General features: G+C 39.7%; 1 protein-coding gene across 7 annotated transcripts in view; it reads left to right on the plus strand.

Moving 5' to 3' along the window:
• The window catches only part of PTPRM (protein tyrosine phosphatase receptor type M), a 786,460-nt gene that overhangs the window by 365,274 nt on the left and 395,783 nt on the right, over positions 1-25,403 (plus strand). For all 7 annotated transcript variants that reach the window (XM_025429496.3, XM_025429497.3, XM_035718728.2 and 4 more), the window contains 2 exons: positions 587-761; positions 5,703-5,996. In XM_025429496.3, coding sequence (XP_025285281.1) covers positions 587-761; positions 5,703-5,996 — 469 coding nt within the window. The remainder of the gene's footprint in view (positions 1-586; positions 762-5,702; positions 5,997-25,403) is intronic.

Raw genomic sequence — 25,403 nt, forward strand, 5'->3', positions numbered from 1 at the left:
GTCAGGTAACATTAAGCATCTACTTGGTGTTTTTATTCTGGAAGAGCATCATAAAGCTTAGAATAGCCTGTCAGACCTGTTTGGTAAGGAATATGCTAATACCTACTTATGTTTTTAATGTAATTCTTAATAAATTGTCTCCTTGTTCATAAATAAAATAAGGTCAGCAATATGGTAGCAAGTGAATTAATTCTGTTTCCTAGCCACGCATAACAACTTCAAATAAAGTGGTATGAAAATACCAAATGGTGATCGTTTGGGAGTAAAATGTTTTTCCATATGCATTTTTCTACTCCTGGTGAGCTCATTTAACATAATTAATATCTTGAAGGCCAAAAAAAAAAACAGAGCAAGACATTTTCTGCACACTTAATTTTGCATCCCTCAATTGTGAAAGTGTTGATCATGGCAGGATTTTAGTTTCCTGGCCAGCTGTTCTCTTGGAACCAGTGCCCATGGGTAATCAACAACAGAACCAAGACCCACATGGAGATAACAGGGATAATATGCCATCAGGTGTCTTACTGGTTCAACTTGACAGCTGATATTATTTCTTTTTGTACCCCCCACCCCTCCATTTATACAGGGCATTGATGTGCGGGATGCTCCACTCAAGGAAATAAAGGTGACTAGTTCCCGGCGATTCATAGCTTCATTTAATGTCGTAAATACAACAAAACGAGACGCTGGAAAGTACCGCTGCATGATTCGCACTGAAGGAGGTGTTGGATTATCAAACTATGCAGAATTGGTGGTTAAAGGTATTTAATGTATTTTATACCCCTAAATAGTCATTATGTCAGATGGTTGTCAGTTCATTATTTGTGTGAAGCTCAAACTTACCCTTGTCTGTTTCAGAACAGTGGCTTGGTAACAGAGTAGTTCAGTGGATTGCATTTTAAGTACAAATTTTGTATGTGAGCAATATTTTTGAAAAATGTATTTTATTTACATCGGTTTAGTTGCATACAAAGCACCGAATGTGCTCTTGGCAAGTTCTTCTGCCAACTGTGTATACAGAGATCGCAACCTATAAATTTTTTTAAGGAATGAATTTTTTTTTACTGATAGAAAATCACTTAAAATGCAAATATTCACCAGCCAGGGTGTTTATGATAGCACGGTGGTTAATAAAATGAAGCAATGCCAGTATAAAAATGCTCACTCATATCACACAAGCCATATTGATAATACTGAGTTAACATTCATAATGTCGCAGTTAGGTTCCATTAGTATATTTTGCATGACTGAAAAATTGAGTCATTATATTCAGGAAGGTGGGGTTTGAGGGAAAAAAAAAGAAAGGAAATAAGTTTCCTTTACTGGTCTAATGCTTTTTTTGTGGACTGAGGAGTTTATGGTATTAAACTGCCAAGGCAATTCTTGATCCCAGACAGAATAATTTGGACTTGTGGATGTACTATGAGGCGTTTTTATGTCATTTGTGTCAGGCCATTGCTGTTTTATCCTAGGAGAACAGAATGATGCCTGTTTTTGAAATTTTTCCCCCTGCATTGTTTAAATATGAAACATAAAACTGATCTCTTTTGGATGGGCTCTTCCTTTTATCAGCAAATTTCTCTGTGCAAGCAGTTTTAAAGACCCAGAACTCGCTATGTGGGCATGGGCCAGTGGCTTACCAGCTCTGTGCTGCTCTCTGTAAAATAGACATGAACAAGGTCACCTACACTGTAAGGTGATCAGGAAAGTCAAGCAAAACATGTATGAATGGCACTTAGAATAGTACATAGTAAGCAGCCAGCACCTGTTAGGGCCAAGATGAGGACGACGAGGAGGGTGAGGTGATTCTTACCCTCTGCTCCTGTACATCAGTTTGCCTCATTTGTCATTGCTCTCTTTCTGAATTTTGTTTATTTAATTTAAAGATTTTATTTATTTATTTGACAAAGAGTGAGAGAGAGAGAGCCCAAGCAAGAGGAGCAGCAGGCAGAGGGAAAGGGAGAAGCAGGCTCCCTGCTGAGCAGAGAGCCCAATGCAGGGCTGGATCCCAGGACCTCAGGATCATGACCTGATCTAAAGGCAGACACTTAATCAACTGAGTCACCCAGGTGCCCCTCCTCTTTCCAAATTTTAAGACATAAATGCCTGCCCAGATATTACCACCCATTGAGCGAAAATCTCTGGGGACACACTCTCTGTTACAGAATCTATAGGTGGTTTGGGCATATGCTTCTGTTGTGAAATCACTCCTGCCAATATTATTCACTCCTGGCTCCTGAGAGAATTGTGTTGGTGTGAGCCTGCCCCCGAGCAGCAGCAGTGATTGACGTTGCACACGTTGAAATACCTGCTCCACGAATATATTTTGCCACAGCAGATTCGTAGGAATTTTGGTTTGTAGTGAAACTTCTGCTGGTCTGGCTGGTCCTTGAGTTTAGGCTTAATAACTATAAGAAAACTAACACTTGGGCAGCCCGGTGGCTCAGCAGTTTAGTGCCACCTTTGGCCCAGGGCCTGATCCTGGAGACCTGGGTTCAAGTCCCATGTCGGGCTCCCTGTATGGAGCCTGCTTCTCTCTCTGTCTCTCTCTCTCTTTCTGTCTCTCATGAATAAATAAATAAAATCTTTAAAAAAAAAAGAAAACTAACATTTCACAGTAATGCACACCCTACTTTGTAGAGAAGCAAGGACTCACCGTGTAGAAAATGGACACCGTTTACCAACAAATCCAGTAAAGCAGCAGCCTCGGTGTTCCATAGCTGAGTTCTTTATGATCATTATTATTATTGAATGTTCATCTCGGCTCAGTTCTTCGTGACTGTGTCCCATTGTCTGATTGATAGTTGCCAGGGCATCTCACTGTGACCAGCCATGTTCTTAAGGCATCATGCTTCATTATCAGTATAATGTAAATCTAGTAACCTTGCTAAAAATTGCCTCATTTGTTGGGTGGCCTAAGTAAATCATAAATGTCTAGTCTTCCAGAACAAATGTGAAACAAAGAATGAACGAGTTGTTATTCACATTTATGCAGCACATTTTCCTGCCTTAGGACAGCATGATGGCAGCTTGGCTTATTGTGATTGTGTTAAATGTCCAGGCACCTCTCTTCATTCCTATGCATGACCAAAGCCAGGGACGGCTGGCTTGCTGTTGTAGCTCAAATCTGAAATTTGACTTTTCCTCCATTTTATAATTTTATAGCCAAATTTCATATATTTTATATGTTTTTATTTTGAATATATTTTATATATGTTATATTTTAAGATGAGATATATTTTATATTTTAAAATGAGATAACATGCTGAATTGTACTAGCATGTTATACTTAACTGAAATATTACCTCGAGATGATTACTTTAAAATAAACAGTGACACTTTGTTGGCCACTTGTATATAGATTAACTCTTTTTTAATATACATTACTCTGGGGTGTTAATCTTCTAAAAATTGGACAAACTAAAATCCATGGAGTTTGTAACTTTCTAAAGGTCACACACTGATTTGGCACCAGCCCCCAAATCCTGCCTTTTCTTCCTTCACTTTGGGAAAAATTATCCGAAATGTTAATATAAACTTATTCTTGTACGGATTCTTTAAGCAACCTGAAAGTCCCTTGGAACATCTATCGTAATTGTTCCGGGTTCCAGCTGAATCTTTCATTTGATTTCCCATATCTGATACTTTTCTTCATGGGAAATTAATAGAGAAAATATACTCAGGTCAAACAAGCATTAAAGTCATGTCTATTTTAGGATATAGTAACAATATCCTAAATGAATTGGTGGGCACTCACTAACCTTCGTGGCTTTGCCCCTGAGTTATATTTTGAATGGCAGTTCAGCAACCCTTGCTAGCATTTGCAACTTCAAAGTAATTAACTGCTCTTTCAGCCTGGCTACATAACTGCCTTAGGATATACTATAAAATGCCCATTTCCTGTCTCGGTTCAAGGAATTGCATAATGATATAAATTGATGTTAAATCATTATGAGTTGAGTAAGAACTGTTTAAAGAAATGAAGAGCTAGCACAAAGTTGTAGTATATAAACAATAGGAATAATATTTTAGTACATTTACATGAATTCCGTAGTCTTCCAAATACAAGTCATCCTTTAGTGCCTATTTTGACTTAGTCTAATGAGATTTCCCAGCTATTTTTGAAAGTCAGTAAGGTTCATCGCACCTTGACTACAGAAAAAGAACAAAGACACCCCCACGCACCAAAGAGAACTGTTGTTACTGGTAGCTTATTCTAGGGATCAACCAGGTATGGTCTCAATGACCAACATCAGATGGTCCTAGCTGCCGTGAGAGTCATTTCAGCAGGAAACAGAACAGTCATCAGTTGGCTGTGTCTTCTGTGGTGACAAAATTTGCAGCATGCAGGCTAGTGTATGCCAGTACTGGAACATAGCAGGCTTTATTTTTTGTGCATTCATATGCCCTACCTGAGGAGTTGAAACACACACACACACACACACTCCCCAAAAAGACATAAACCACCTGCGGAAACATGCTTAAAAAATCAGAGAGAGAGTCAAATTATAAGAGGCTCCTTAACTCTAGGAAACAAACTGAGGTTGCTGGAGGGGAGGTGGCTGGGGATGGGGTAACTGGAGGATGGACATTAAGGAGGGCATGTGATAGAATGAGCACTGGGTGTTATATGCAACTGATGAATCACTAAACTCTAATTCTGAAACTAAAAAAAAAATCACTAGATCTTAGGGTTTTTTTTTCCTCAGGTGGAGGTTCATTAAGATAGAAATATGTTATTTTATATAATTATCTCCTTTCCCGGTATCATGTGTGGTGCCACTTACAGTGACAATGGGCATATAGAATGCCTTCATTGGGTGTCTGGCAAGCCGTTCAACCGACACCTCACTCACATACTGGGAATACTATTTAAAATGACATTGTCTATTTCTCCCTTCTCAGACAACGGTGTAGAAAAAAGTCCATCTCAAGTTTTAAACAATGAAAGAGACCCTCTTGGGTTTAAGGAGTATTTGCTATTGATCGCTTAGAATTTTATCAAGCTGGGCATGGCTTGCACTTTGCTTTAGAGCTTTTCTTTCTACTCGCTGCTTTCATATGACTAATTACTGGTGGCTCCTTGAACAGCAGCAGTGGTGGGCTTTATTATCCAGAGGTCTTCCTTCTCCTGTGGCTGAATGAGTCCACTAGGATGGCTTTTGGAGCAACAAGTCATCCTGGAAATGCATTTATGAAGAGGTAAACTATAATTTCCACCATGTTTTAAAATTGATGATATCTGTTGAGCAATAAGTATGAGGAAACTGGATTTAATGAGCTAGATAACTAGCACCTTTGATGATTTTGAAGACATTCTCAATAAGGAATTTGGCCATAGAAAGCCTCCTGGAGTTTAAGGGCTATCATTGAGAGAGCTTTTAGCAAGTTACTTTTAGTAGGGAAAAAAAAAATCCTTTGATACCTGTAGATGTCTGAGAAAAATTAGTTATGTCCTGTAACAAACTGTGGGGTATGCCTGCTTAAGAAAGCTTAGATATTAAGACAGTTTATTTCACAAATTTCAACACTGTGAAAAACTTCACCAGTATGCCTTTCCTTAATACCTAAACAAACCCATCCTTACCAATTCATTCCTGACACATTCATGGTTTATATACTGTAATAATTGATGTACATTTAGCTGGTTTAAAACTGAAGCACAAAGTTTCTGAAAGAGGACTCTCTGATTTGCCTTCCAGAGCCTCCTGTTCCCATAGCTCCACCTCAGCTCGCCTCTGTAGGGGCCACCTACCTATGGATTCAACTAAATGCCAACTCCATCAATGGGGATGGGCCCATTGTCGCCCGAGAGGTGGAATACTGCACAGCTAGCGGAAGCTGGAATGACCGACAGCCAGTGGATTCCACGAGTTACAAGATTGGGCACCTCGACCCGGATACAGAGTATGAAATCAGCGTGCTGCTCACCAGGCCGGGGGAGGGTGGCACTGGGTCTCCTGGGCCGGCTCTCAGAACAAGAACAAAATGTGCTGGTGAGTAAGGGATGCCTGGACTCTGGTCACCACTGTCTTTCTGGGTGTTGTGTTTGTTGGGTGCCTAATATGCTTCCCCCAGCTCGGTCAGTGTCCTCTGCGGAAAGGAATAATTCCCTTTACCTGTGAATAGTAGCCCACCTGCCTGTGGAATTTGGGACCTCAAGGCTTGGTATCTTCGGGCAACCTCCACCTCCTTTTTTCCCGAATTTTTCTTTATACTTGCCTGGGAGTATTTAGTTCATATAGGAGATCTCCCTACAGTTGACAGAAACTGACTACTTTAATGACATTTGCTCCTAGGTCAGATCCTCCCACCCTGGTCCCCTTGTTTTATGGTCATGGTTGATGTGCTTTGAGCCTGGAGGGGCACTGGAATAATAGAGTCCATCTTAGAGATGGCCTTAAAGCTGTGTTTTTATTGATGGATATTTAATGGAGGGGCTGCTTGCCAGTGACACAGGGCCCATTTGTAAAATAAGTAAGGGTGATTTGTGGGCTGCGTGCAGTCTTTAGGTTGAGATTATAAAGCTCTAATTGACTGTGCTGAACCCGTTCTGCAGCTTAAATAAAGTAGGGTTGATGGAGGGAGAAATGTAGTGTCTTCTAAAGATCAAAACCTGAAGCAAGCTCCCATGAGAGGTGATAGTGCTGTTTCTGTATGGCTCCTTTCTGCTAGGGAAGTAGAGAGAAATAATATTGCAGGATACCCAAGTGTTCTTTCCTCATTTAAATGAAGAATCTCTGTATTGAATGGTGAGCCGAGGGGTGGCAATTCAGTAAATTTTTATGGAATTAGTTGATTCTTCAGATAGCAGTATTTATTAATAGGCACAGAAATATGTTTCATGTCTTTTTTAAGTTTTAAAAATCCTCAAAGCACAGTCTGCCCCTGGCTGGTAGGAGAAACTATTAAGCCTGAACGGTTATAGATGTTCCTTTTTTTTTTTTCCCCCTCTGTAATATGGAGTACATTGCTTCCACAAGTTCAAAACTCATGGGCAAATTCTGTTCTCATGTTGTTGGTGGTGGTATTTAATTTCATTAGAAAAGAGAACAGCTACCTTCTTCCGGGGATGCGTCATGGGCCTGTTCTAGCCAACCCTGCCTCTGTTTCCCGGATCCACTGCTGGGGACTCACGTCACTCACCGTGCTGGATCTCTAGAACGAACTGCTATTCTGGACTGGCCGTTCTTGCAGCCCTGGCTGCTGGGTCCACGGAGAAAGAAGTTTGAAAATTCTTTCTCTCCCTCACTTTGCCAGATGATGGCATCTCCTCTTTCTCTTTCATTGAATAAAACTGCCCTCCTTTTTTGTAAGATAATTTCTTATATTATCCTATCGTCTGTTGCCGGGCAAACAGTAGCGAGGTAGAATGCCAGATCTATCATTTCACCGTAGAGGCATTGCTTTCAAACCTGTTATTGATTTGATAACTGCCTTGTGAAGGCTCCAGGGCAGATTCTGTCACCCCCTTATTACCAGTGGGGAGACGGGAGCCCACAGGACCTTCTGTATTCCAGGCATGATCCCTGAGCAATGCATTCAGTGTTATTTCACTTTGGTGTGATTTTAAGGACTTCTATTTTGGGCATGGCAATATATAGTCTCCCTCTCTGTCCAAGAAAGGGTTAGAATTCCATTGTCTAGACTAGAGAGAGGAGACCATCTGTTTCATTCTCCTCACGAACTACCCCGCCTACTTAATGTTTCCAGTCCTGTCCTCCCCTACAGATTTTTGTCTTGTCTCTTGCCTGTACATTTCAGCTCCTGACACAATTGTTAAATACATTTCCGTGAATATAATGCTTGCTTTTTTTTATTGCTGCTGAATATGTACATAAGTAACTCTCAAAGAGACCGCATACCTTTTATAAGAGATTATCAGTCTTTTAAAGAAATTAAAAGTGATTTAGAATTGATATTTGCATGCCAGCGCTAGGCCTGAAAAAGTATTATGCCTCAGGTAAGCAAGGAAGCCTAACGACAGAGGATGCTGTTAAGCTGTTTGCACCCTGAGGGGAGCACTGCTTCTGGAGTGTCATGCTCGGACATTGAACGTGGCCAAGAGAGCTGTTGTTGGACAAGTCAGTCTTAGGAAACAAGCTTATGTGAGGTCAGAGAGTCAAAGCTGAAAGAAGGGGAGGAATGTGAAGACAAATTTCTCTTTACTGTATGAAAGAATATATAGTTTCACTCTTTCTTGACCTGAGGCTTTTGAGAAAATGTGAAGATAAGCCTGGTGGTCGTGGCCGATGAGCAGTGGGACACTGTGGAGGGCAGGCCTGAGGTACAAGGAAGGACACAGGTACTGCAGACTATAGACTAGAAGGTGTAGGATGGTCCCAGACTGTCACTCGGATGGTTGGTGAGCATTTGGGACTCACAGAGAGCAGGTCATGGAGCTCAAAAGCTGGGAGGGCCTCTAAATATTCCGCAGAGTAGAAGGAAATTGTCCTTGGCCAGGCTTGAACAGTGGGTGAATCTAATAGGGTGATAGGCAGGAGGAATAATTGCACATTCATCCTGTGCGGTTTAAAACCCAACAGTACTACTGTGGAATTAAAGTAATAAAATTTAGCAGCAGCATATACAAAAGAGATTGAGGATGTGGCTTCAATGAATGTGAATCTACAGTATGATCTGTATCACTCTGTACTGTTATTTCCTTACCACCATCCCCCCCTCTACTGCACACATACACACACAAAACCTACTATAATCTTAGGTTGCATTAAGAAAGCCAAACACCCATGTTGAAGGAGGTGATAGTCTTATTGCTACAGTGCTAGTTAGCCTCCCTCTGATTATCACACTTATTTCTGCTCCCTGCATTTTAAGAAAGAGAGTACATAATGGACTATGCTCTAGGGATAGCACCAGGGTAGGAAAGATTCTGGAACCTTGGTCCACCAATGAGGAATGATGGAAAGAATTTAGAAAGGTGATGGAGAAGAACAGAGGGTCTGTACAAATCTGACAAGAACCGAATCATGAATAGTGAGTTTCCAATGGCTGATCCATTTAGGCAGAACCTGACATTGCAGAAGGTGATTTCTATATTCAGAAAAGGATTGAACTGGTTGACCCTGCAGGTGTCTTCGACATGAAGATTCTGTGTTGTTCTCTTTCTTTTTTTTTTTTTTTTTAAGATTTTCTTTATTTGTTCATGAGAGACACAGGGAGAGAGAGAGGCAGAGACACAGGTAGAGGGAGAAGCGGGCTCCATGCAGGGAGCCTGATGTGGGACTCGATCCTGGGTCTCCAGGATCACGCTCTGGTCTGAAGGCGGCGCTAAACTGCTGAGCCACCGGGGCTGCCCTGTTGTTCTCTTTCTAAAGAGATGATCCATCATATGTTTCTACCCTGAAAGTCTTTGACTTTCACTTTTATTTGATCCTTGTCCGGAAACTCCATTCTTGTGCATGTCAAGTCCTGCTCCACAAACCAGTGGAGGGAGGTCAGTAATGGCATTTACAAAGGGCTGAGCAAAAGGGCAGGATGGAGGGAGGTAGTGAGTTTTTAATACTGCTAAATAGATAACATTTGAAGAAGTGACTCTTAGTTTGAGATATGTTGTACGCTGCCTGATTTTTGTGTGAAAGTATCCCTTTTATGAAATGATAATGCTGGAGGTTACTAGAGCCAAGAGTCAGCAGCGGAGGACACAGGCTCTGGGATCATGCTGCCAGGGATTGAGTTCTAGCTCTGCTGGGAGCTATACACGTGACCATGGGAAAAGTGCTTACCTTCTCTTGACTTCTGTTGCCTTATCTATAAAACAGGGCTGATGATAAAAATATATATCTCATAGTGTGGCCATGAAGCTTTAATGAGCCAATGTGTATAAGGTGCCTAGAACAGAACCTTGCATATAGCAAATGGCCAATAAACGTTAACCACCATTAAAAAAAAAATCTTCTAACAGTTTCAATCAAAATAATTGGAATGTTAGCAACACGATTTCATTGCCCCAGATGCGTTACAAATATTACATATCTGGCAAATTGAAAATCTGAGGACCAGTTTTATATTAAGGGCTCTTGGTGTTCTCGGCAGTGGAGCACTGCATTCATGACACACGTCATTCTCTCATTTCTTCTATTAAATTGGTTTCTTTTGGACAAACTCTCTGTTTTCATTTCTGTGCTGTACCAGAGAGACCTGGCCTATCGTGTTTTGGTGACACCCATGAAAATGTATTTTGCTTCTTGCATTAAAATGGCAAGATCAGTATTTATTGTCCTTCTCTGAGCAATGGAATTGATTTTCGTGTCTGGCTGGTAGACACAATCTCATTACCTGGTCAGATTTCTTTCAAGAATTGTATGGTAGCACACTTCCAGAGTTCCTGCTTCTTATGTTTCTGAAAATTATTTTCAAATGTATGCATAGGCTCTTTGCATGTGACCTTGATCAAATCACTTAGCTTCCCTGGTTCTATCTCCTTATCTTTAAATAAGGGCAGTGACACCTGCCCTGACTGTATCAGAGGTGTTTTTGAAGATCCGGTTAGATATTATCTGTAAAGGTATTTTTGCAGGTGATAAAATGTTCTGCCTATACACAGTATTTTTTTTAAATGATTATAGTAAGGAGCTAGTTTTAAGATTTATCTGCATATCCAGGTATTTTTCCAATTTTGCAGTTCAGCTATAGTTGAGTAACCTCAGAGAGTTGAAATTACTTCAGTAGCCACTTAAGCAAAATATAATTTAGTTTGTGTTTTCTATTATATCTTATATTCTTATAATTATGTGCAGCTATGGTATCACAAGCCATTAAGTGGTAGCTACTTGAAAAAGAGAAATGGGGAAATGTTGTTAGATTAATTTTCACAGTAGACTTTTTTTTAAAGATTTTTATTTATTTATTCATGAGAGACACACAGAGAGAGAGAGAGAGAGAATGAGAGAGAGAGAGAGAGAGAATGAGAGAGAGAGAGAGAGAATGAGAGAGAGAGAGAGAGAGAGAGAGAGAGAGAGAGAGAGGCAGAGACACAGGCAGAGGGAGAAGCAGGCTCCATGCAGGGAGCCTGATGAGGGACTCGATCCCAGATCCCAGGATCACTCCCTGGGCCGAAGGCAGATGCTTAACCGCTGAGCCACCCAGGCGGCCCCACAGTAGACCTTTTATGTGTTTTATTTTGGGATGTTGCTTTTTATGTATCCTAGTTATTGTTTAACTGTGTCTAAGTGACTTGCTCATAAGTTCAGGAGTTAAAGAAGGATGGTGATAAACTAATGACCTAACAATTAAGATTAGTGAGAATGAAAAAAAAAAAAAGCCAAACTGAAATGTGTTCTATAGAATTAATATAACTAAAAATCCGGAAAAAAAAAGAATGATTGCACCTTTAAAAAAATTTACTCATGAAATAATTATTGAACACCCATCTTTAGACACTGTTCCTGCCTCTGAGGGTAGAGCAAAGGACAAGATCCACCATTAAAGTTGATTCACTTGGGGGTATTTGAGGGATGAAATGTGCGGTCAATAAACAAATATATATATACATATATATATGCTATGATAAATGCTATACAGAAAGAGAATGGAGAGAAGCAGGAGAGTTTTTATTAGATTACCTTTTATTGTTAATTGTGGTAAAATCATATAACATAAAATTTACCATCATAGTCATTTCTAAGTGTACAGTTCAATAATGTTGAGTACATTCAATCTCTGGAACTAATTTATTTTCCAAAACTGAAACTCTGTAGCCACACAAATTCCCCATCCCCGCACCTTTTGCAGGCCCATTCTACTTCCTATCTCTATGAATTTAACCATTCTAGGTCCCTCCTATAAATGGCATCATGTAAAATTTGTCCTTTTGTTACTGGCTTACTCCATTAGTATTATGTCCTTAAGATTCATTCATATTATAGCATGTGTGATTGTACCTTTTTAATTACTCTGATAATTGTACTGTGTATATGTAGTTTCTGTGATTCTTTGTAAACTATTTTGAGACTTTAAGTAACAACTTGGGCTTTCAATGAAATTAATAATACTCAAGGTATAAAAAAAATGCTCCATCTTTATGACTTATGGAAATCTTGCCTACTAAAGCGAGTAGTGTGCTTTCAGAGAGTCAAAGTATAAATAAGTACCCTAGAAGTACTGTGTCAGAATGGTACAACCATCCTGTCAACTATTGGCCTTCTGTTTGTCAAGAATAAAGAGTGATACAAGAAATTAGAGTGCTTTTTATAATGTACCATTCTTTGAAACTAATACAGTGGGTAAACTTTTATTCCTATTTGCATAGAGGTATATATATATATTTGTTCTATATATACCTTGTTAGAACCTTTTATGTAATTGTAGTAGGAACTTCGAATATATGTTACATTAAATTTATTTTTGTTCTACTCAGTTGCTTTGATACCATGCAATTAGAGCTATCTTATCTGTAGCACCTTCAGTGACATGAAATGTGGGACATATTTCTCATCTGCTCAGTCTCTTGTATCTTCTGAAGTTCTTTGGTCTGAGAGAGGTTGAGTTTGTGTTCAATCCAGTATGGAATGTTTTCATGTATCTCCTCTCCTTTGTGGCAGGAGTCATGTGGTTGCATAAGAACAAATATATTCATATCCATTTGCTCTCTTGTGTCCTTGCCTTGGGCTTTGATGAACATGTGCATACATGAGTAAGGGATCAGCAGCCCTGATCTTGGGAATGCTCTGCTGACTACAGGGCTAGAGTATCATTTTGTCTTTCATCACACACCCTGAGGACATCTTTAGTTTGCTTTATACGGTAGCACCCTCTGTCCTACTTGTTCTACTCTAAGTCTAATATCGGTTTGAAAATGTTGATTCTCATGTTTGCTGAACATGACCCTGGAGAGACTCATTTAAAATACGCATGAACAAGATTCACATATGGGCAAAGAGAAGTGATATCTTCTCAGCCAAGGGGCCTTACATGAAGGCCAGCCACCCTGTGTGATACCTGCATTCCACTGAAGGCCAGCCTCCCCGTGTCTATTAATTTATTAGTCTTGGTTCTTCTTGTGGGAGAAAAAAGAAGCATTCTGGTTTGAATGAGGTTGATCTGAAATTCAACCCTTCCCAAACCTGATTTATTTTCTTTTCTAAATCAAGGATAGCCTGATTTTCCGTACCAAACTGCCACTGGTGTTAGAATATCTGTTTGGACTAACACGGTTGGCTCGTGGGCATTTGGGGGCAGAGGGGAGCCTTTCTAAGATCTAACAATGGCTTTTATTCACAGGGAAGACAGGCCAGAGACCTCACTGAATGGAACATAATTTATTTTTAATTTAAGTTTATTTACCAGGAAAAAAAATTAAAGTGTTCTAATTCTGCTTCTAAAACAGCTCTGCCAAAGGGCATTATGTTTTTAATGCATTTCCAACACATTAAACCATTAAGAACCTTTTTTAATTATAACATTAAAAGGTCATAAAAAGTATCTTTCCTATTAGACTCCAGATGTAAATACATTGCATTGAATAGCATCCTTGCATTTGGGTGGAGGACAGGAACACTGTAGCAATGCAGCACATTTTTTATTATAATATATTCAGCACCTTCCTTGTGAGTCTTTCTGCCCCAGAGGCTTTGTGATACCTAAGCCTCAAATCCTGCTTGCCTTTAGACATCGGGTCAGCACACTCCCTGTGTGTGAACCTAAGTGCACGGCATGTGAGGGGGGCAGTGTAAGATATAACTACTCAAGTGGTTTTGTAGCAGAGGTTTGGAAGGGGTTCCAGAAAGACCAGATGGAAGTGTTTGCTTTTAGAGTTATCCAGTGACTCTTAAAGTCCCCTGATAGTTCTCTGGAAGGTGTTAAGCAGGTCTCTGGGCTGTGAAGAATGAATATGCTAACAATACATCCAGGCATGATTTGGCATGATTTGGAAACCTTTGTAGGCAGCTTCCTATGTAGCTTCGAATAAACCAAGGAGGTTGAGAAATTAAGAGAAGACTCTGGAAGTTATCTGGCAATGGCCTTTGGCCTCTCCCAGCTGTGTCTAGTGGGCCATTTAACACTGAAAAAGGAAATCACAAAACCTTTCAGGTGTATTTTGTACATCTGTCAGTTAGGGGCTTGACCGGGTTCCTTGTTCCAGTGCTCTGATCTATCAGCCTCTGTCACAGGGGTTTGCTATCATAGAGAAACATCAGTGTTAGCCCCTAATTGAGCACCAAATACAGTATGTTGAGTGACGTCCTAAAGCCGCCAGAATGCTTGAGAGTGCCTCTGCTTCTCACACCAGTATCTTCTAGAAAAGGAAGACAGCCACTAAATCTTCTTTGGACAATTTTTAAAGAGTTCCTGGGGTCATCCAAGTCTTTCTCCAAGTTTCATATATTTGGCAAAAAAAAAAAAAGGAGTACTGATAATGAAATTATTAATTTTTATTAGAGCAAATGCCTTAGTTCTTTATCAAATTATGATGCAATCAAATTGTTTCTTATGGTCTCTGTGTAAGGATTTATAACCTACCAGAGTCCCCATGCATGTTCAGTATGTACTGTATGCTTAAGTTTTTTTGACAGGACTCAGAGCATGATTGATCATTCTAAATTATGAAGATCTGTAATTTTGTTACTGCCTTTGCAAATATTTTGGATAAATTCAGAGAAGAGAACGCGTATTGGTGAACTTCTTTCACTTTAAAGTCTGACTGACTTGAGGTGAGTGCTGGTTCTGATACTAATAGCTAAAAGTAGCTCAACAAATACCCATTCTGGACCTAAGATTACAGATAATTCTGGTCAGTTTTCCACTGATACTAGCACCTTCCTCGTCGTAGCAGCACCAGGAGAATTAAATATGCTAATGCACGAAAAATGGCTAGTGGAGTACTTTGGTCACCGGATACACCATGAATTCAAAGTAGGCTTGCTAGCAAATTCTGATCTATTTATAAAATGAATAAACTCATCACAACTGAAGATATGTACTACTATGGCAAAACCTTGCAGTAGAATTGTTAAGCTGAGTAAGTTGGGTTTTGTTTGACACACAAAGATCAAGTTGCAGTTTGCTTTAGGTAAAACAAAAATGGATGTATATCCTCAAGCTAATGTCAAAAACTGATTGGATGTCCACTGGAACCTGGGAGAACATTGCATTTTTGACTCTTTCATGTGTCAAGATAGAAAAGCATATATGACCCAGAGTCACTGTAGGGCGGCAAAGAAGAGAGGATTAACTATGAAGGCTTTATCACATGTGAGACATTGTTATTCCGTGATAGGGCTGCAATTATTGTTGACTTGAGGAACGCTTTTGACACTTTTATTGTTTGAAGAGTACTGCTGCAGACCCTGACACCTCTAAGTTTGCCCAGAACACACAATACTTGACAACCACAGTTTGATTAGCACAGCAAGGCAGCCAAGACTGAGTGTTTTGCGGGGGATGTCTTTCCTTTTGCTTATTTACCCATGGACCTCAGGAAAGTTGAGGATCCTTATTAAATGAGATTGGAGATGAGGATTCTGATGCTCTGGATCTAAGGAACTCAAGTACACAGATCGAATCTTCCACTGTGAAGACTGCTTCAAGACACACTTACCTGTATCCTCTGCCCTGGACTCAGGAACAGGACCTAGCCTCAGGAGGGCCTTTGTCTCCAAAACATACTAGGAAAAGTTCACTTCCTTTTAACTTAAAAGATATACCACATGTTTGTGCCTGGACCCTCTGATGCAGCAATGTCATGAGATGGTAAATAGATGAATTTTAGTCTTTTACCTCATGCTCCTGTGTGCTTCTAGCCATTCTTCCCTAAGCATGCCCAGATTCCTCCTCTTCTTATCAAACCAGCTCTTGCCATACCTGTCCCCGTTCATGTGGACAGATAACTCATCAGAGCACATTCTATGGCATTTGGCCTCTACTTAGAATTTGCCTACTCCATTCTGTAAGGATAAAGCTGCTTGCTAAAAACTAAGTTAATGGAAGTAAAATAAATGAGAACTAAGACCTGCACAGTAATGACAAGAGATCATGAAACCTTGATGATATGTCAAGATTTTAGTTTATGACGGTTAACCATGCTCCTTTGTTTGGGTAATATTTTTATAAATTAATTTTAAGAATATGAAGAACTGGTAATTACATTACCTATTAGAATAAATTGCAAGTGAATAGAAAGCTTTAAAAATGAATAATGCATATAAATGAAATTAAAACTACAAATACAAGAAATCTTATTAGGAAGTATGGTTACACCTATTATTAAAATAAGAATGATAATAGAATTGTTTGATATCAAAATTGCTGATCTTCCAACCATGTTATTACACATGTGGAATGAGTAGTAAAAAGAAATATAACTATTCAGGTAAAATATTTCTGTTGACCAAATTGTAGCACTTCTTCCATGTAGATCTAGAGAAGTGACAGTAGACACAAATTTATAGTTAGCATTGAAAACCCTTTGTAGCTTAAATTACCAGTAGAAAAGATACAGATATTAATATATATTTCTTTTAAGTACTATATGTTGCTATTTCACGATTCTTGAGATAGACTATATCGCTTTTAAGTTAGATTACGAATTCATCAGAAATAACATTTTATTCATTAATGCTTATATCTTGTTACTTATCTGTTTTAATTACTGAAATAATAGGTTCCATACAAGAGGTCCAACAATACAGAAGTTAACAGACTCCTCCATCTTTTTTTCAGTTTTTCTCCTGAGAATAATACTTAAGTATTTTCTTTGCACATCTCTCTCTATGCCCACTTAGATATATAAGTAAATATCCATATATGTCCCAGGTCTGTTCCTTACTGCTAATTCTAATAGAATTATATATTCTGCAACTTTATTTAACATCTGTCAGTATTCAGTGATCATCTCTAGTTGCTAGAGTGTAGTGCAATATACAGAGATTTAACTCATTCTGAATAATAGCTACTTATTGTTCTGAAATATGGATACCCTAATCACTCACCTCTCCTCATTTTGATGGGTGGGGTTGTTGTTTCGTGTTAAAATGAATATTTCAATAAATATCTATATCTCCTTATATTAAAATAGTTTTAACTTCTAAGGTAGAATTGGTGGGCAAAAGATAAATTCATTTAAGGTTTTAGTTGATCTTGTCAGATTACACTTCAGAAGATTCTAGCATTAGCAAGGTGTGACAGTGTTGGTTTCTGAATGTGCCTTTGAGCATTCAATATTAATGATCTATTAAATTTTGTTACCAGTTCATCAGCTTAGAAATGGTATGTCACTATTTTAATTTGTATTTCACTTTTTCTCATGTTTTCATTGACTTTTTATATTTTTTCATCATCAAATTTTCTATTTCTATCCTTAGGGTGCTATTCCACTCTTCCCCTTTTCATTTTGTAGGAGTGTTTTAGTTGTAGTAGGGTTGTTAACCATTTACCTATCATATGTTTTCTAAATATTTTCCCTCATTCTACTATCTGCCTTTTGACTTTATTCATGCTGTATTTTGTTAAAGAAAAATGTTTAAATTTATATAGTTAAATGTATCAGTCATATCATTTAGGGATATACCATTTTATCTATTAATATATGATAAAAGTGTCTTAGAATTAGAATTTAAATCAGGCCAAATACAAATAAATTCATTATCAGTAGATGGCCAGATATGATGTAACATTTGCTTCTTAAACTCTTATTTTTCTTTGTGGCTTCTCACTGTCCAGTCTTAATTTAGAAGGTATTTTCCACATTGTCTTTGAACAATATTTTAAAGAGTTTATTTTTACACTTAGATCTTCAGTCTGTGAAGTGTTCGAAAAGCCTTTCAGGGAAGGGGCACCTGGCTGGCTCACTTAGTAGAGCATGCAACTCTCAAGGTTGTAGGTTTGAGCCCCACATTGGGTGTAGAGATTACTTAAAAAAAAATCTTTAAAAAAAAGTAAAAGTTTTGTCAGGGAAGATCCTAGGGCTGGGGAGCCTTCTAGGAAGGATTCCTTTGCTCTTTAATGATGTAGAAGGAAAAATTATCTTTTCTCACTTTTGCTATGGGATGCTATGTATATGTTATGTATGTATAGCTCCAACCACATGACATTCTGGAAAAGGTAAAACAATGGAGTCAGTGAAAAGAACAGTGGTTGCTGAGTGTTAGAGGGGAGGGAGGGATGAATAGGTGGAATGCAGAGGATTTTTAGGGCAGTGAAAATCCTCTGTGTGATATTGTAATGGTGGATACATGTCATTACATATTTTTCCAGACCCATAGAATGTACCAGAGAGTGAACCCTAATGTACACTATGGATTCTGGCTGATGATGTGTCATTGTAGGTTCATCCATTGTAACAAGTGTACCACTGTGGTAGGAGGAGGTAATGGAGGAAACTGCACGTGTGGAGGCAGGCCTATATGGGAAATCTATACTCTCTGCTCAGTTTTGTTTTAAACCTAAAACTAGTTTTTTTTAAAAAAGGACAAAAGTATACCCTTGGGTCTAGAGGTAGGATGAGCTGTCCCTGAGCCACAAAGCATAGAGAACAAAAGCTGAATCAAATTAGAGATTTGGGGAGCCACTAGAAAGGACCGAGGAGAATGAATGCTATTTAAGAACCCACAGGGTGCGTAATGCAAGTTGATGAATTAAATGAAGTATTTGTAGTCAGATTACTAGTGAGAAATTAGGCAAGGTTTGTTTCTGATCTTGCCCCAATGTTAAGTACTATCGATCAACCAGAATTATCTGGTAGATATTATCTGATCAGAAATATATGTATGGAGAATGTTGCATTTAATGAAAAAAAAAACGATAACCTTGAGTTTAGTAGAGATATTGGAAAAATTTACTATAGGGATTAATATAGGAAATTATTCTTTATACTCAGTGTTGATCTAACCTTCAGTTCAGTTTTAATGAGAGAAATTTATATTACCTGAATTGTTTAGAGGATGTTGGGATGCAGTTTTCTTAGGGCCTCTCCTGCTTCTGCATGTCTTGCCAGCAGAGTCACCAGTGGCCTTTGTTCTGGGCTATCTTTTCAAGGATGTTTGGAAAGTGAACAGCCTTGGAAGATACAGTTAGTGCCTCTTTCTGGAACAGAGGACAAGCTGTCTTACTGTTCAGTACAGTAAAAATAATATTTATGGAGCAAAAGGCAGACAGGTTTCCTTATATACATAAGAAAAGATTTGGATTCCCTATACCCACAGTTTCTCAGATGTAACACAGACCTACTGCATGTGTAGCATGATGTGGACCATGGGACTCTGGGGGCAAGGGGAGCCCTGGGTAGCTGGAAGTTCATGCTACTTGCCGTATCATTCGTAATGAAGTCCTTTGTTTCTGACAGGAGTCTTACTTCTGCCAACAGCTATGAAACTGGGGCAGATAACTTGTTAATTTAAAAGGAGGGTAAAATCTCAGATCCTTCATAGTTCCTGACAGAATGTACTTAGAAGAAAAAGGTTGAGTTCTTACATTTTGTTGACAGGGAAGTTGAGATGTGAAAAGCTGAAGCAACTTGCACACATGCACAGAGTCCGTTTACACAAGCGTAACACCAGTCTGCACATGTGCACAGCATGTCTGTTTGCACGAGTGCACAGTGAGCTTATTCACAAAGTGTATACTTAGTCTGTTCACAAAAGTGCATAGTGAGCCCTTTTGCACAAGTCACATGTGTCTCTGGACAAGTGCATAGCAGTCTGCACAAGTGCACAGTGTTTGCACAAGTGCAGTGAGTCGATTTATATAAGTACACAGTGAGTCTATTTACAAAAGTGCACAGGAAGCCTGTGTGCACAAGTACAGTGAGTCTGCTTGCATGTGTGCACAGCAAATCTCTTTGCACATGTGCACAGTGAGGCTGTTTGCCCAGTGCAGTGAGTCTGTCAGCAAAAGTGCTCAGTGAGTCTTTTTGCACAAGTGTACAGCGAATCTATTTTCACAAGTGCAGAGTGAGTCTATCTGTACAAGTACACTGGGTCTATTTACACAAATGCATAGCAAATCTATTTATAAAAGTGCACAATGAGTCTGCACAAGTGCACAGTGAGTATATTTGTATAAGTACAGTGGGTTTATTGACACAAATGCATAGTGAGTCTATAAAAGTGTTTGTACAAGTGAGATGAGTCTATTTGCACCAGGGCACAACCAGTCTATTGGCAAAAGTGCATAGCAAGTCTGTTGCTGCAGAAGCAGCTCTCTGAGCCAGTGCTTGCAGCTCGAGGTGCACTTTGCTTTTGCTTCAGTACAAAACCTGGCTCTGTGAGTCAGGCCTACAGCCCTGGTTCAGAGTTGATTTAAGGATGTGATGGGACAATAAACATCTCTCATTTCAAGATAGAATCAGATAAAATTGACATAAACTGCATGGGGTGGTTAGTTGTATATAGCATATTGATATAAACTGACAGTTATTCAGCATTAAGAGATAACTTGAAGGAATAAAAGATAATTATTGGCCAGGGTCATTTAAGCTGTAACTCTGTTAACAACTACAATGTAAGATTAGGTGACCTTCTCTATTACTCCTCAATTTGTGTGTTTGCTTGTTGCTGCAGTTTTGAGGCCAGGTGTCAATTTATTGTAATTTATAAAGTGGGACTCTGACCATCAGGTATTAAACATGATTTCTAGCCTTAAGGATATATAGACTTAGTAAAATGATCACATTAAATGTTTCATCCTCAGTTAAACTCTCAGATTAGCAAACTTGTTCTGCTCATTTATTAAGTGGACATTGGTAATACTTCTTTTTGTTTTGAAATACCAGCATGTATCTTTTTTTGCTTTAAAAAGAATTTCTTTATAGCACCATGAAATCTTAACTCTTGTTCTATATTTCGTCAATATCATGCCTGACCCTTAGAGCAGACTGATCAAATCTCAGCTTTAATTATTTAAAAGGTTTATATCATAATAGTAAGGTTGAGATATTAACTATCATGAAAGGCCTATAAGCAGGAGACAGAGTAATCTTTCATTCAAATTCCAATACTGTTTCATAATTTTTTTAAAACAAAGACACATCTTTCTGCTTTCAGAATTGGCTTTAGTACCTTTTAAAAAGCAATGCTTCACCATGGAAGCTGACAGAACATGGCTCTAGGCTCTACACCTGTGTTTTCACTGAGCCGTAGGCCCGTGGCAAAGAAAATTGAATGTTACCTGGGTGACCTATCTGTAAGCTGGGTCTTTAATTTCATTGTGACTATTGAGGCTCTCACCGTAGCCTAAGTGAAAACAGCAGTGAGGGCAGAGTGATGATTTCTGCAGATGATCTGGGCCCAGCCATCAGAGGAAATCGGCCCTCTGTTGTGTTTGCTTTCCTGTCCTGCCACCTCTGTCTGTCCTGCCCAGGTGTATAAGACATATAAACATTCTATTCTAGGAGAGAATCCCGCAGTTTCTGAGGACTTTAAAAGAAATCAACAATATAGATGACTCTGTATATAAAATAATTGCAGATTCAGAAGCAGAGATACCGGCAATTAGCAGTTTATAATTCTTTCTGATAAGGTCATCAGTTGGGTATTTTGGAAGCATTTTCATAATTGATTTGAAAGAGTATACCTAAATCATTCTTTGTGAAAGATTATGAATCTTGGTGTTTCATCTGAGACAGATAGTTAACATGCTACATAATGTATTTATTAGTCCAAATGAACAACATTTAAATTAAACCTTCTTCTCCCAAAGAGGGCATAGAACCCTTAATACATTTGCATTATTTATCTTTTTCCAGCACTTTATGCTCAGAAAGTGATTTCGTTTTGAATAATTAATAGCAGAAATAAAATAGAAAGTAAAAAATGAGGATGTGGAAGCATAGGCTTCGGCATCTTGCTGTTGTGGTTCATGTCCTCTTGTCACTGTGAAGTCTGCTGGCAGAGCACAGAGGGTACCCAGGACAGGCCAGGCTGGGGCCTTGGTGGCGGGGGTGGGATGGGCCGCGCTGGCATTTCAGTTGGAGCCTCTCTGGACCCGCTTCCTCTTCCCAACTGAGAATGACCGCAGGGCAGGGGACCAGCCCATCCACGGGGCATGTGTGCACGTCTCCTGGGCCCTGCCCTCATCCCAGCCCCGAGGGGCTATGTGCCCACTGGGTGTGCTACGGTGGCCAGGTGCTGTACACCCCACTCGCATTACCAGAGTGTCTCCAGCTCCTCATCCCTAAAATGCAACCGGGCATCCCCCTCTTGTCTGACAGCCTCCCTCCACCCCGCCCCAGATAAATATTTTACTTCCAGGGTCTCTCAGCTCAATAAATAATTCCGCAAACTGTCCGCTCACTCTGGCCAGAAAAAATAGGACTCACCCCTTGACTCTTTCCACTATTCTATCTCGTACATGGAACCAATCTCCAAACCCCACCCCTTCTTCTTTCCCAAACCTGTGGCCGTTTTGGAAGTTTATCTGCAATGCCAAGGCGCTGGTATCAGCCACCCATCCCAGCTCACTATGCGCCCTTCGATTCATCATCCCAAGTTCCTTTGGTCCCCTGCAGAGTTTCACAGGGGGAACTTTGCTGTCTTGGCTTCAGATGTCATGTACCTGCTTCACCTGCCTGCGTTTGAGCTGCATCTCCCTGCCTGAGAAGGCCCATGAAGCACCGCGCCAGTGCTTTCCCCCTGTGGCCCCAGGTGCTTGCCCTTCCATCTCTGCTTCTCATCCCTTCCTCAGGGGGCTCTCCCTAAGCTCTCCCTGGGCCAGGGAACCCTGCGTTCCCCTGCACTCTTTTAAACATCTGATCTCTCTGCTACCCTGGAAGCCTCCAGATTTCGAGAGTAGTATCTTTCTTACTCACTGATACACATGCAGCACCTGCCCAGGGTGGGCTCTCAACATTCAGTGAATAAATCCATGTCATTTAGAGTCTGGATTAGCATCTAATGAGCGGTGAATGAAGAGGTTGTTTGTTCGTTTTCTCAAGGAAACCACTTACATCAATGAAAGTGCAGGGCAGTGAGTCCCATCCCCACATTTCGCCATCCTTCATTCACAGACTGAATATCCCAGTTGAAGGCCCCTGACCCCAGCCTGCCTCCTGAGGAGTGGCTGTCATGTTACAACCCCTACGCCTAAATGAGTATTAAGTATATGGAAAGTTCTCTGGAGCTTGTAGGAACCAGGGAATGTTTAGCAAGGCCTGAGAGGATCTTCATATTCAGGACTCTATGCACCTGACCAGACCCTGCCCAACGGCTTTTATTTTGGTCATTCTTTGTCATCTCTCTACACTTTATCACATGCTGTTCCCTTTCTCAGAAATTCCTTTCTTCTTCTCTACTTGTCAAACATTTAGCACATCCTTTGTATAAACTGTGAGTCCTTATCACATCCACCACATAGACTGTCCTGCATAAGACTCTGAATGTATCTTTGTTCACTTGAGTCTCCTGGACTTCAGAATGTTTCCTGTCCCTGGCTCCATCCTTAATGTATAGGAAGATGAAGACAAAAACGTAGGCTTGTATCTCTCCATGTCGTGTGTGTCAGTGCCTGGCACATACGACACTCTCAGCTCTTAGTTCTGTCTAGGTCAGGCTCCTTTCTCCTTTTTTTTTTTTTTTTTCCTTTCTCCCTTTAATGCATTTTTCTGTCTTCTTTGCCACCAGCCTTTTTGGAGAAAATAATCTGTGGAATGTCATTATCAAGTTATCTCAGCATGTATTTAATGTGTGTTTAGCTGCTTACTATCACATAAAAACGTGTGGTAGTAAAATAAAGTAATAAAGCTGTCAATAAAAGCTCCACTTCCACTCAATATTTAATGCTAAAGAGCAAGAGACATTTGAGATATCCACCCATAATAGTAAATCGGCATTATCAAGGTTGGTAGGTGATCAGTTTGCCTTGAAATACTGTTAACTTGATGAATAATAATGTAAACTGTTAGAATATAGTGTGGTCTAGAAAGCAGTGTGTTTCAGCATTCCTTATGGACTAGTCTTCCAGGAAAGCCAGGTAGGAAGTAGTCCCATGCCATGAGGCCACCTCGTGGTTTTAAACAAAGACCAACAATCAGTCATGAAAGACTCAAGAAAAATGCCCTCATTGGTTTTATAAGACACTTAAGACACTGCTACACCCATTTTCTTACCCAATCCCCAAAATGATTGTGAGATAGATAACAGTATCCTTATTTTCCAAATCAGGAAGCTAAGTTTTCAAGAAGTTCTGTGGTATTCAGAGGCCACACAAAACTGGGATACAGTTTCCTATGTGTCTGGCTCCAGATCAGGTTCTTTCTGTTAGGGCACAGCTACGTCACTGTTAGCAAACTAAATTTTTCAAATTAATACAAATTTAGGTAATATTTAGAGTATCTCCCATCACGATTGCTATCCAAAGAGTAACTTCACATTGTGTCCGGACTGGGTGAGCCCTTGGAATAGTTGTAGTCCGAACCACCATCCAAGGGAGAGGAATGGGAATACGGATGGAAGTTCTTTCAGAGTCTGGGATTCATTTCTAAAAACGTCAACCCATTGTCCCTGACAGTATAAAACTATCAGAATTCACAGGAAAGTAAACCTTTATTTCAAAATTATCCTTTGAAGTTGGAAGATAAAAGGAGAGCTGTCTGAGGCCCCATGCTCAAATAGAGGGGCTGAAAACATTTTAAAAAATTCTAGAGAGCGTATCAGAATTTGAAATGAATGTGATAACAGATCCCCTATAGTTCAAGTCCTCAGTACTGTGTAATAGGGTTTAAAGCAGCTTAGCTCGGTCTAACACACACAGAATCAAAGCCTTTTGTAGGGTTTTTGAAATGTGTTTTCATTTTCTCTGGAAAGAGAAAAGCAGATTCCTTACATTTTTGTACCTGGTTGCCTTAGGAATGTTTTCTCTTTGTTGGTTCTGGTCCATTCTTAGAGCAACAGAGAAGCACAGTGGCACTTACTCGAATCCGCGACTGCCAGCCATCAGCTGGGCAGTGTTTCCCCTTGTCTCTGTGTGCCAAAAAGAGCCGGCATTGTTTCAGTGAAGATCGGAAGCTCAAACCCACGGGTGGGAGCAGTGGACACACATCCCCAGCCAAGTCCCCTATGTGTAAGAGCCATGATGTTAGAGATTCAACAGCAGGGCAGGGGCTGGAGTTAACTTGACATCAATAAGCAAAGGAGGTAAAGTGTGGAGTGAGATGGTCCAAACTGAGAAGTTTTCAAACTTAGAAAATATCTTTATAGTAATTGATAGTGGTGTTCTGAGTAGGTATTTGGGGCTGAATCACCTTCCCCCCAAATTCATACATTGAAGTCTTAACCTCTAGTATTCAGAATATGATTCTATTTGGAGATGGGAATTTTAAAAAAGAAGTAATTAAGTTAAAATGAGGTCATTAGGTCGGGTCCTAATCCAGTATGACTGGTGTCCTTATAAGAAGAGACCATTAGGACACAGACATGTGGAGTGTAGGAGATGACCATCTGCAAGCCAGGGAG

This window comes from Canis lupus, chromosome 7, assembly GCF_003254725.2.
Source record: "Canis lupus dingo isolate Sandy chromosome 7, ASM325472v2, whole genome shotgun sequence".
Taxonomy (NCBI): Eukaryota; Metazoa; Chordata; class Mammalia; order Carnivora; family Canidae; genus Canis; species Canis lupus.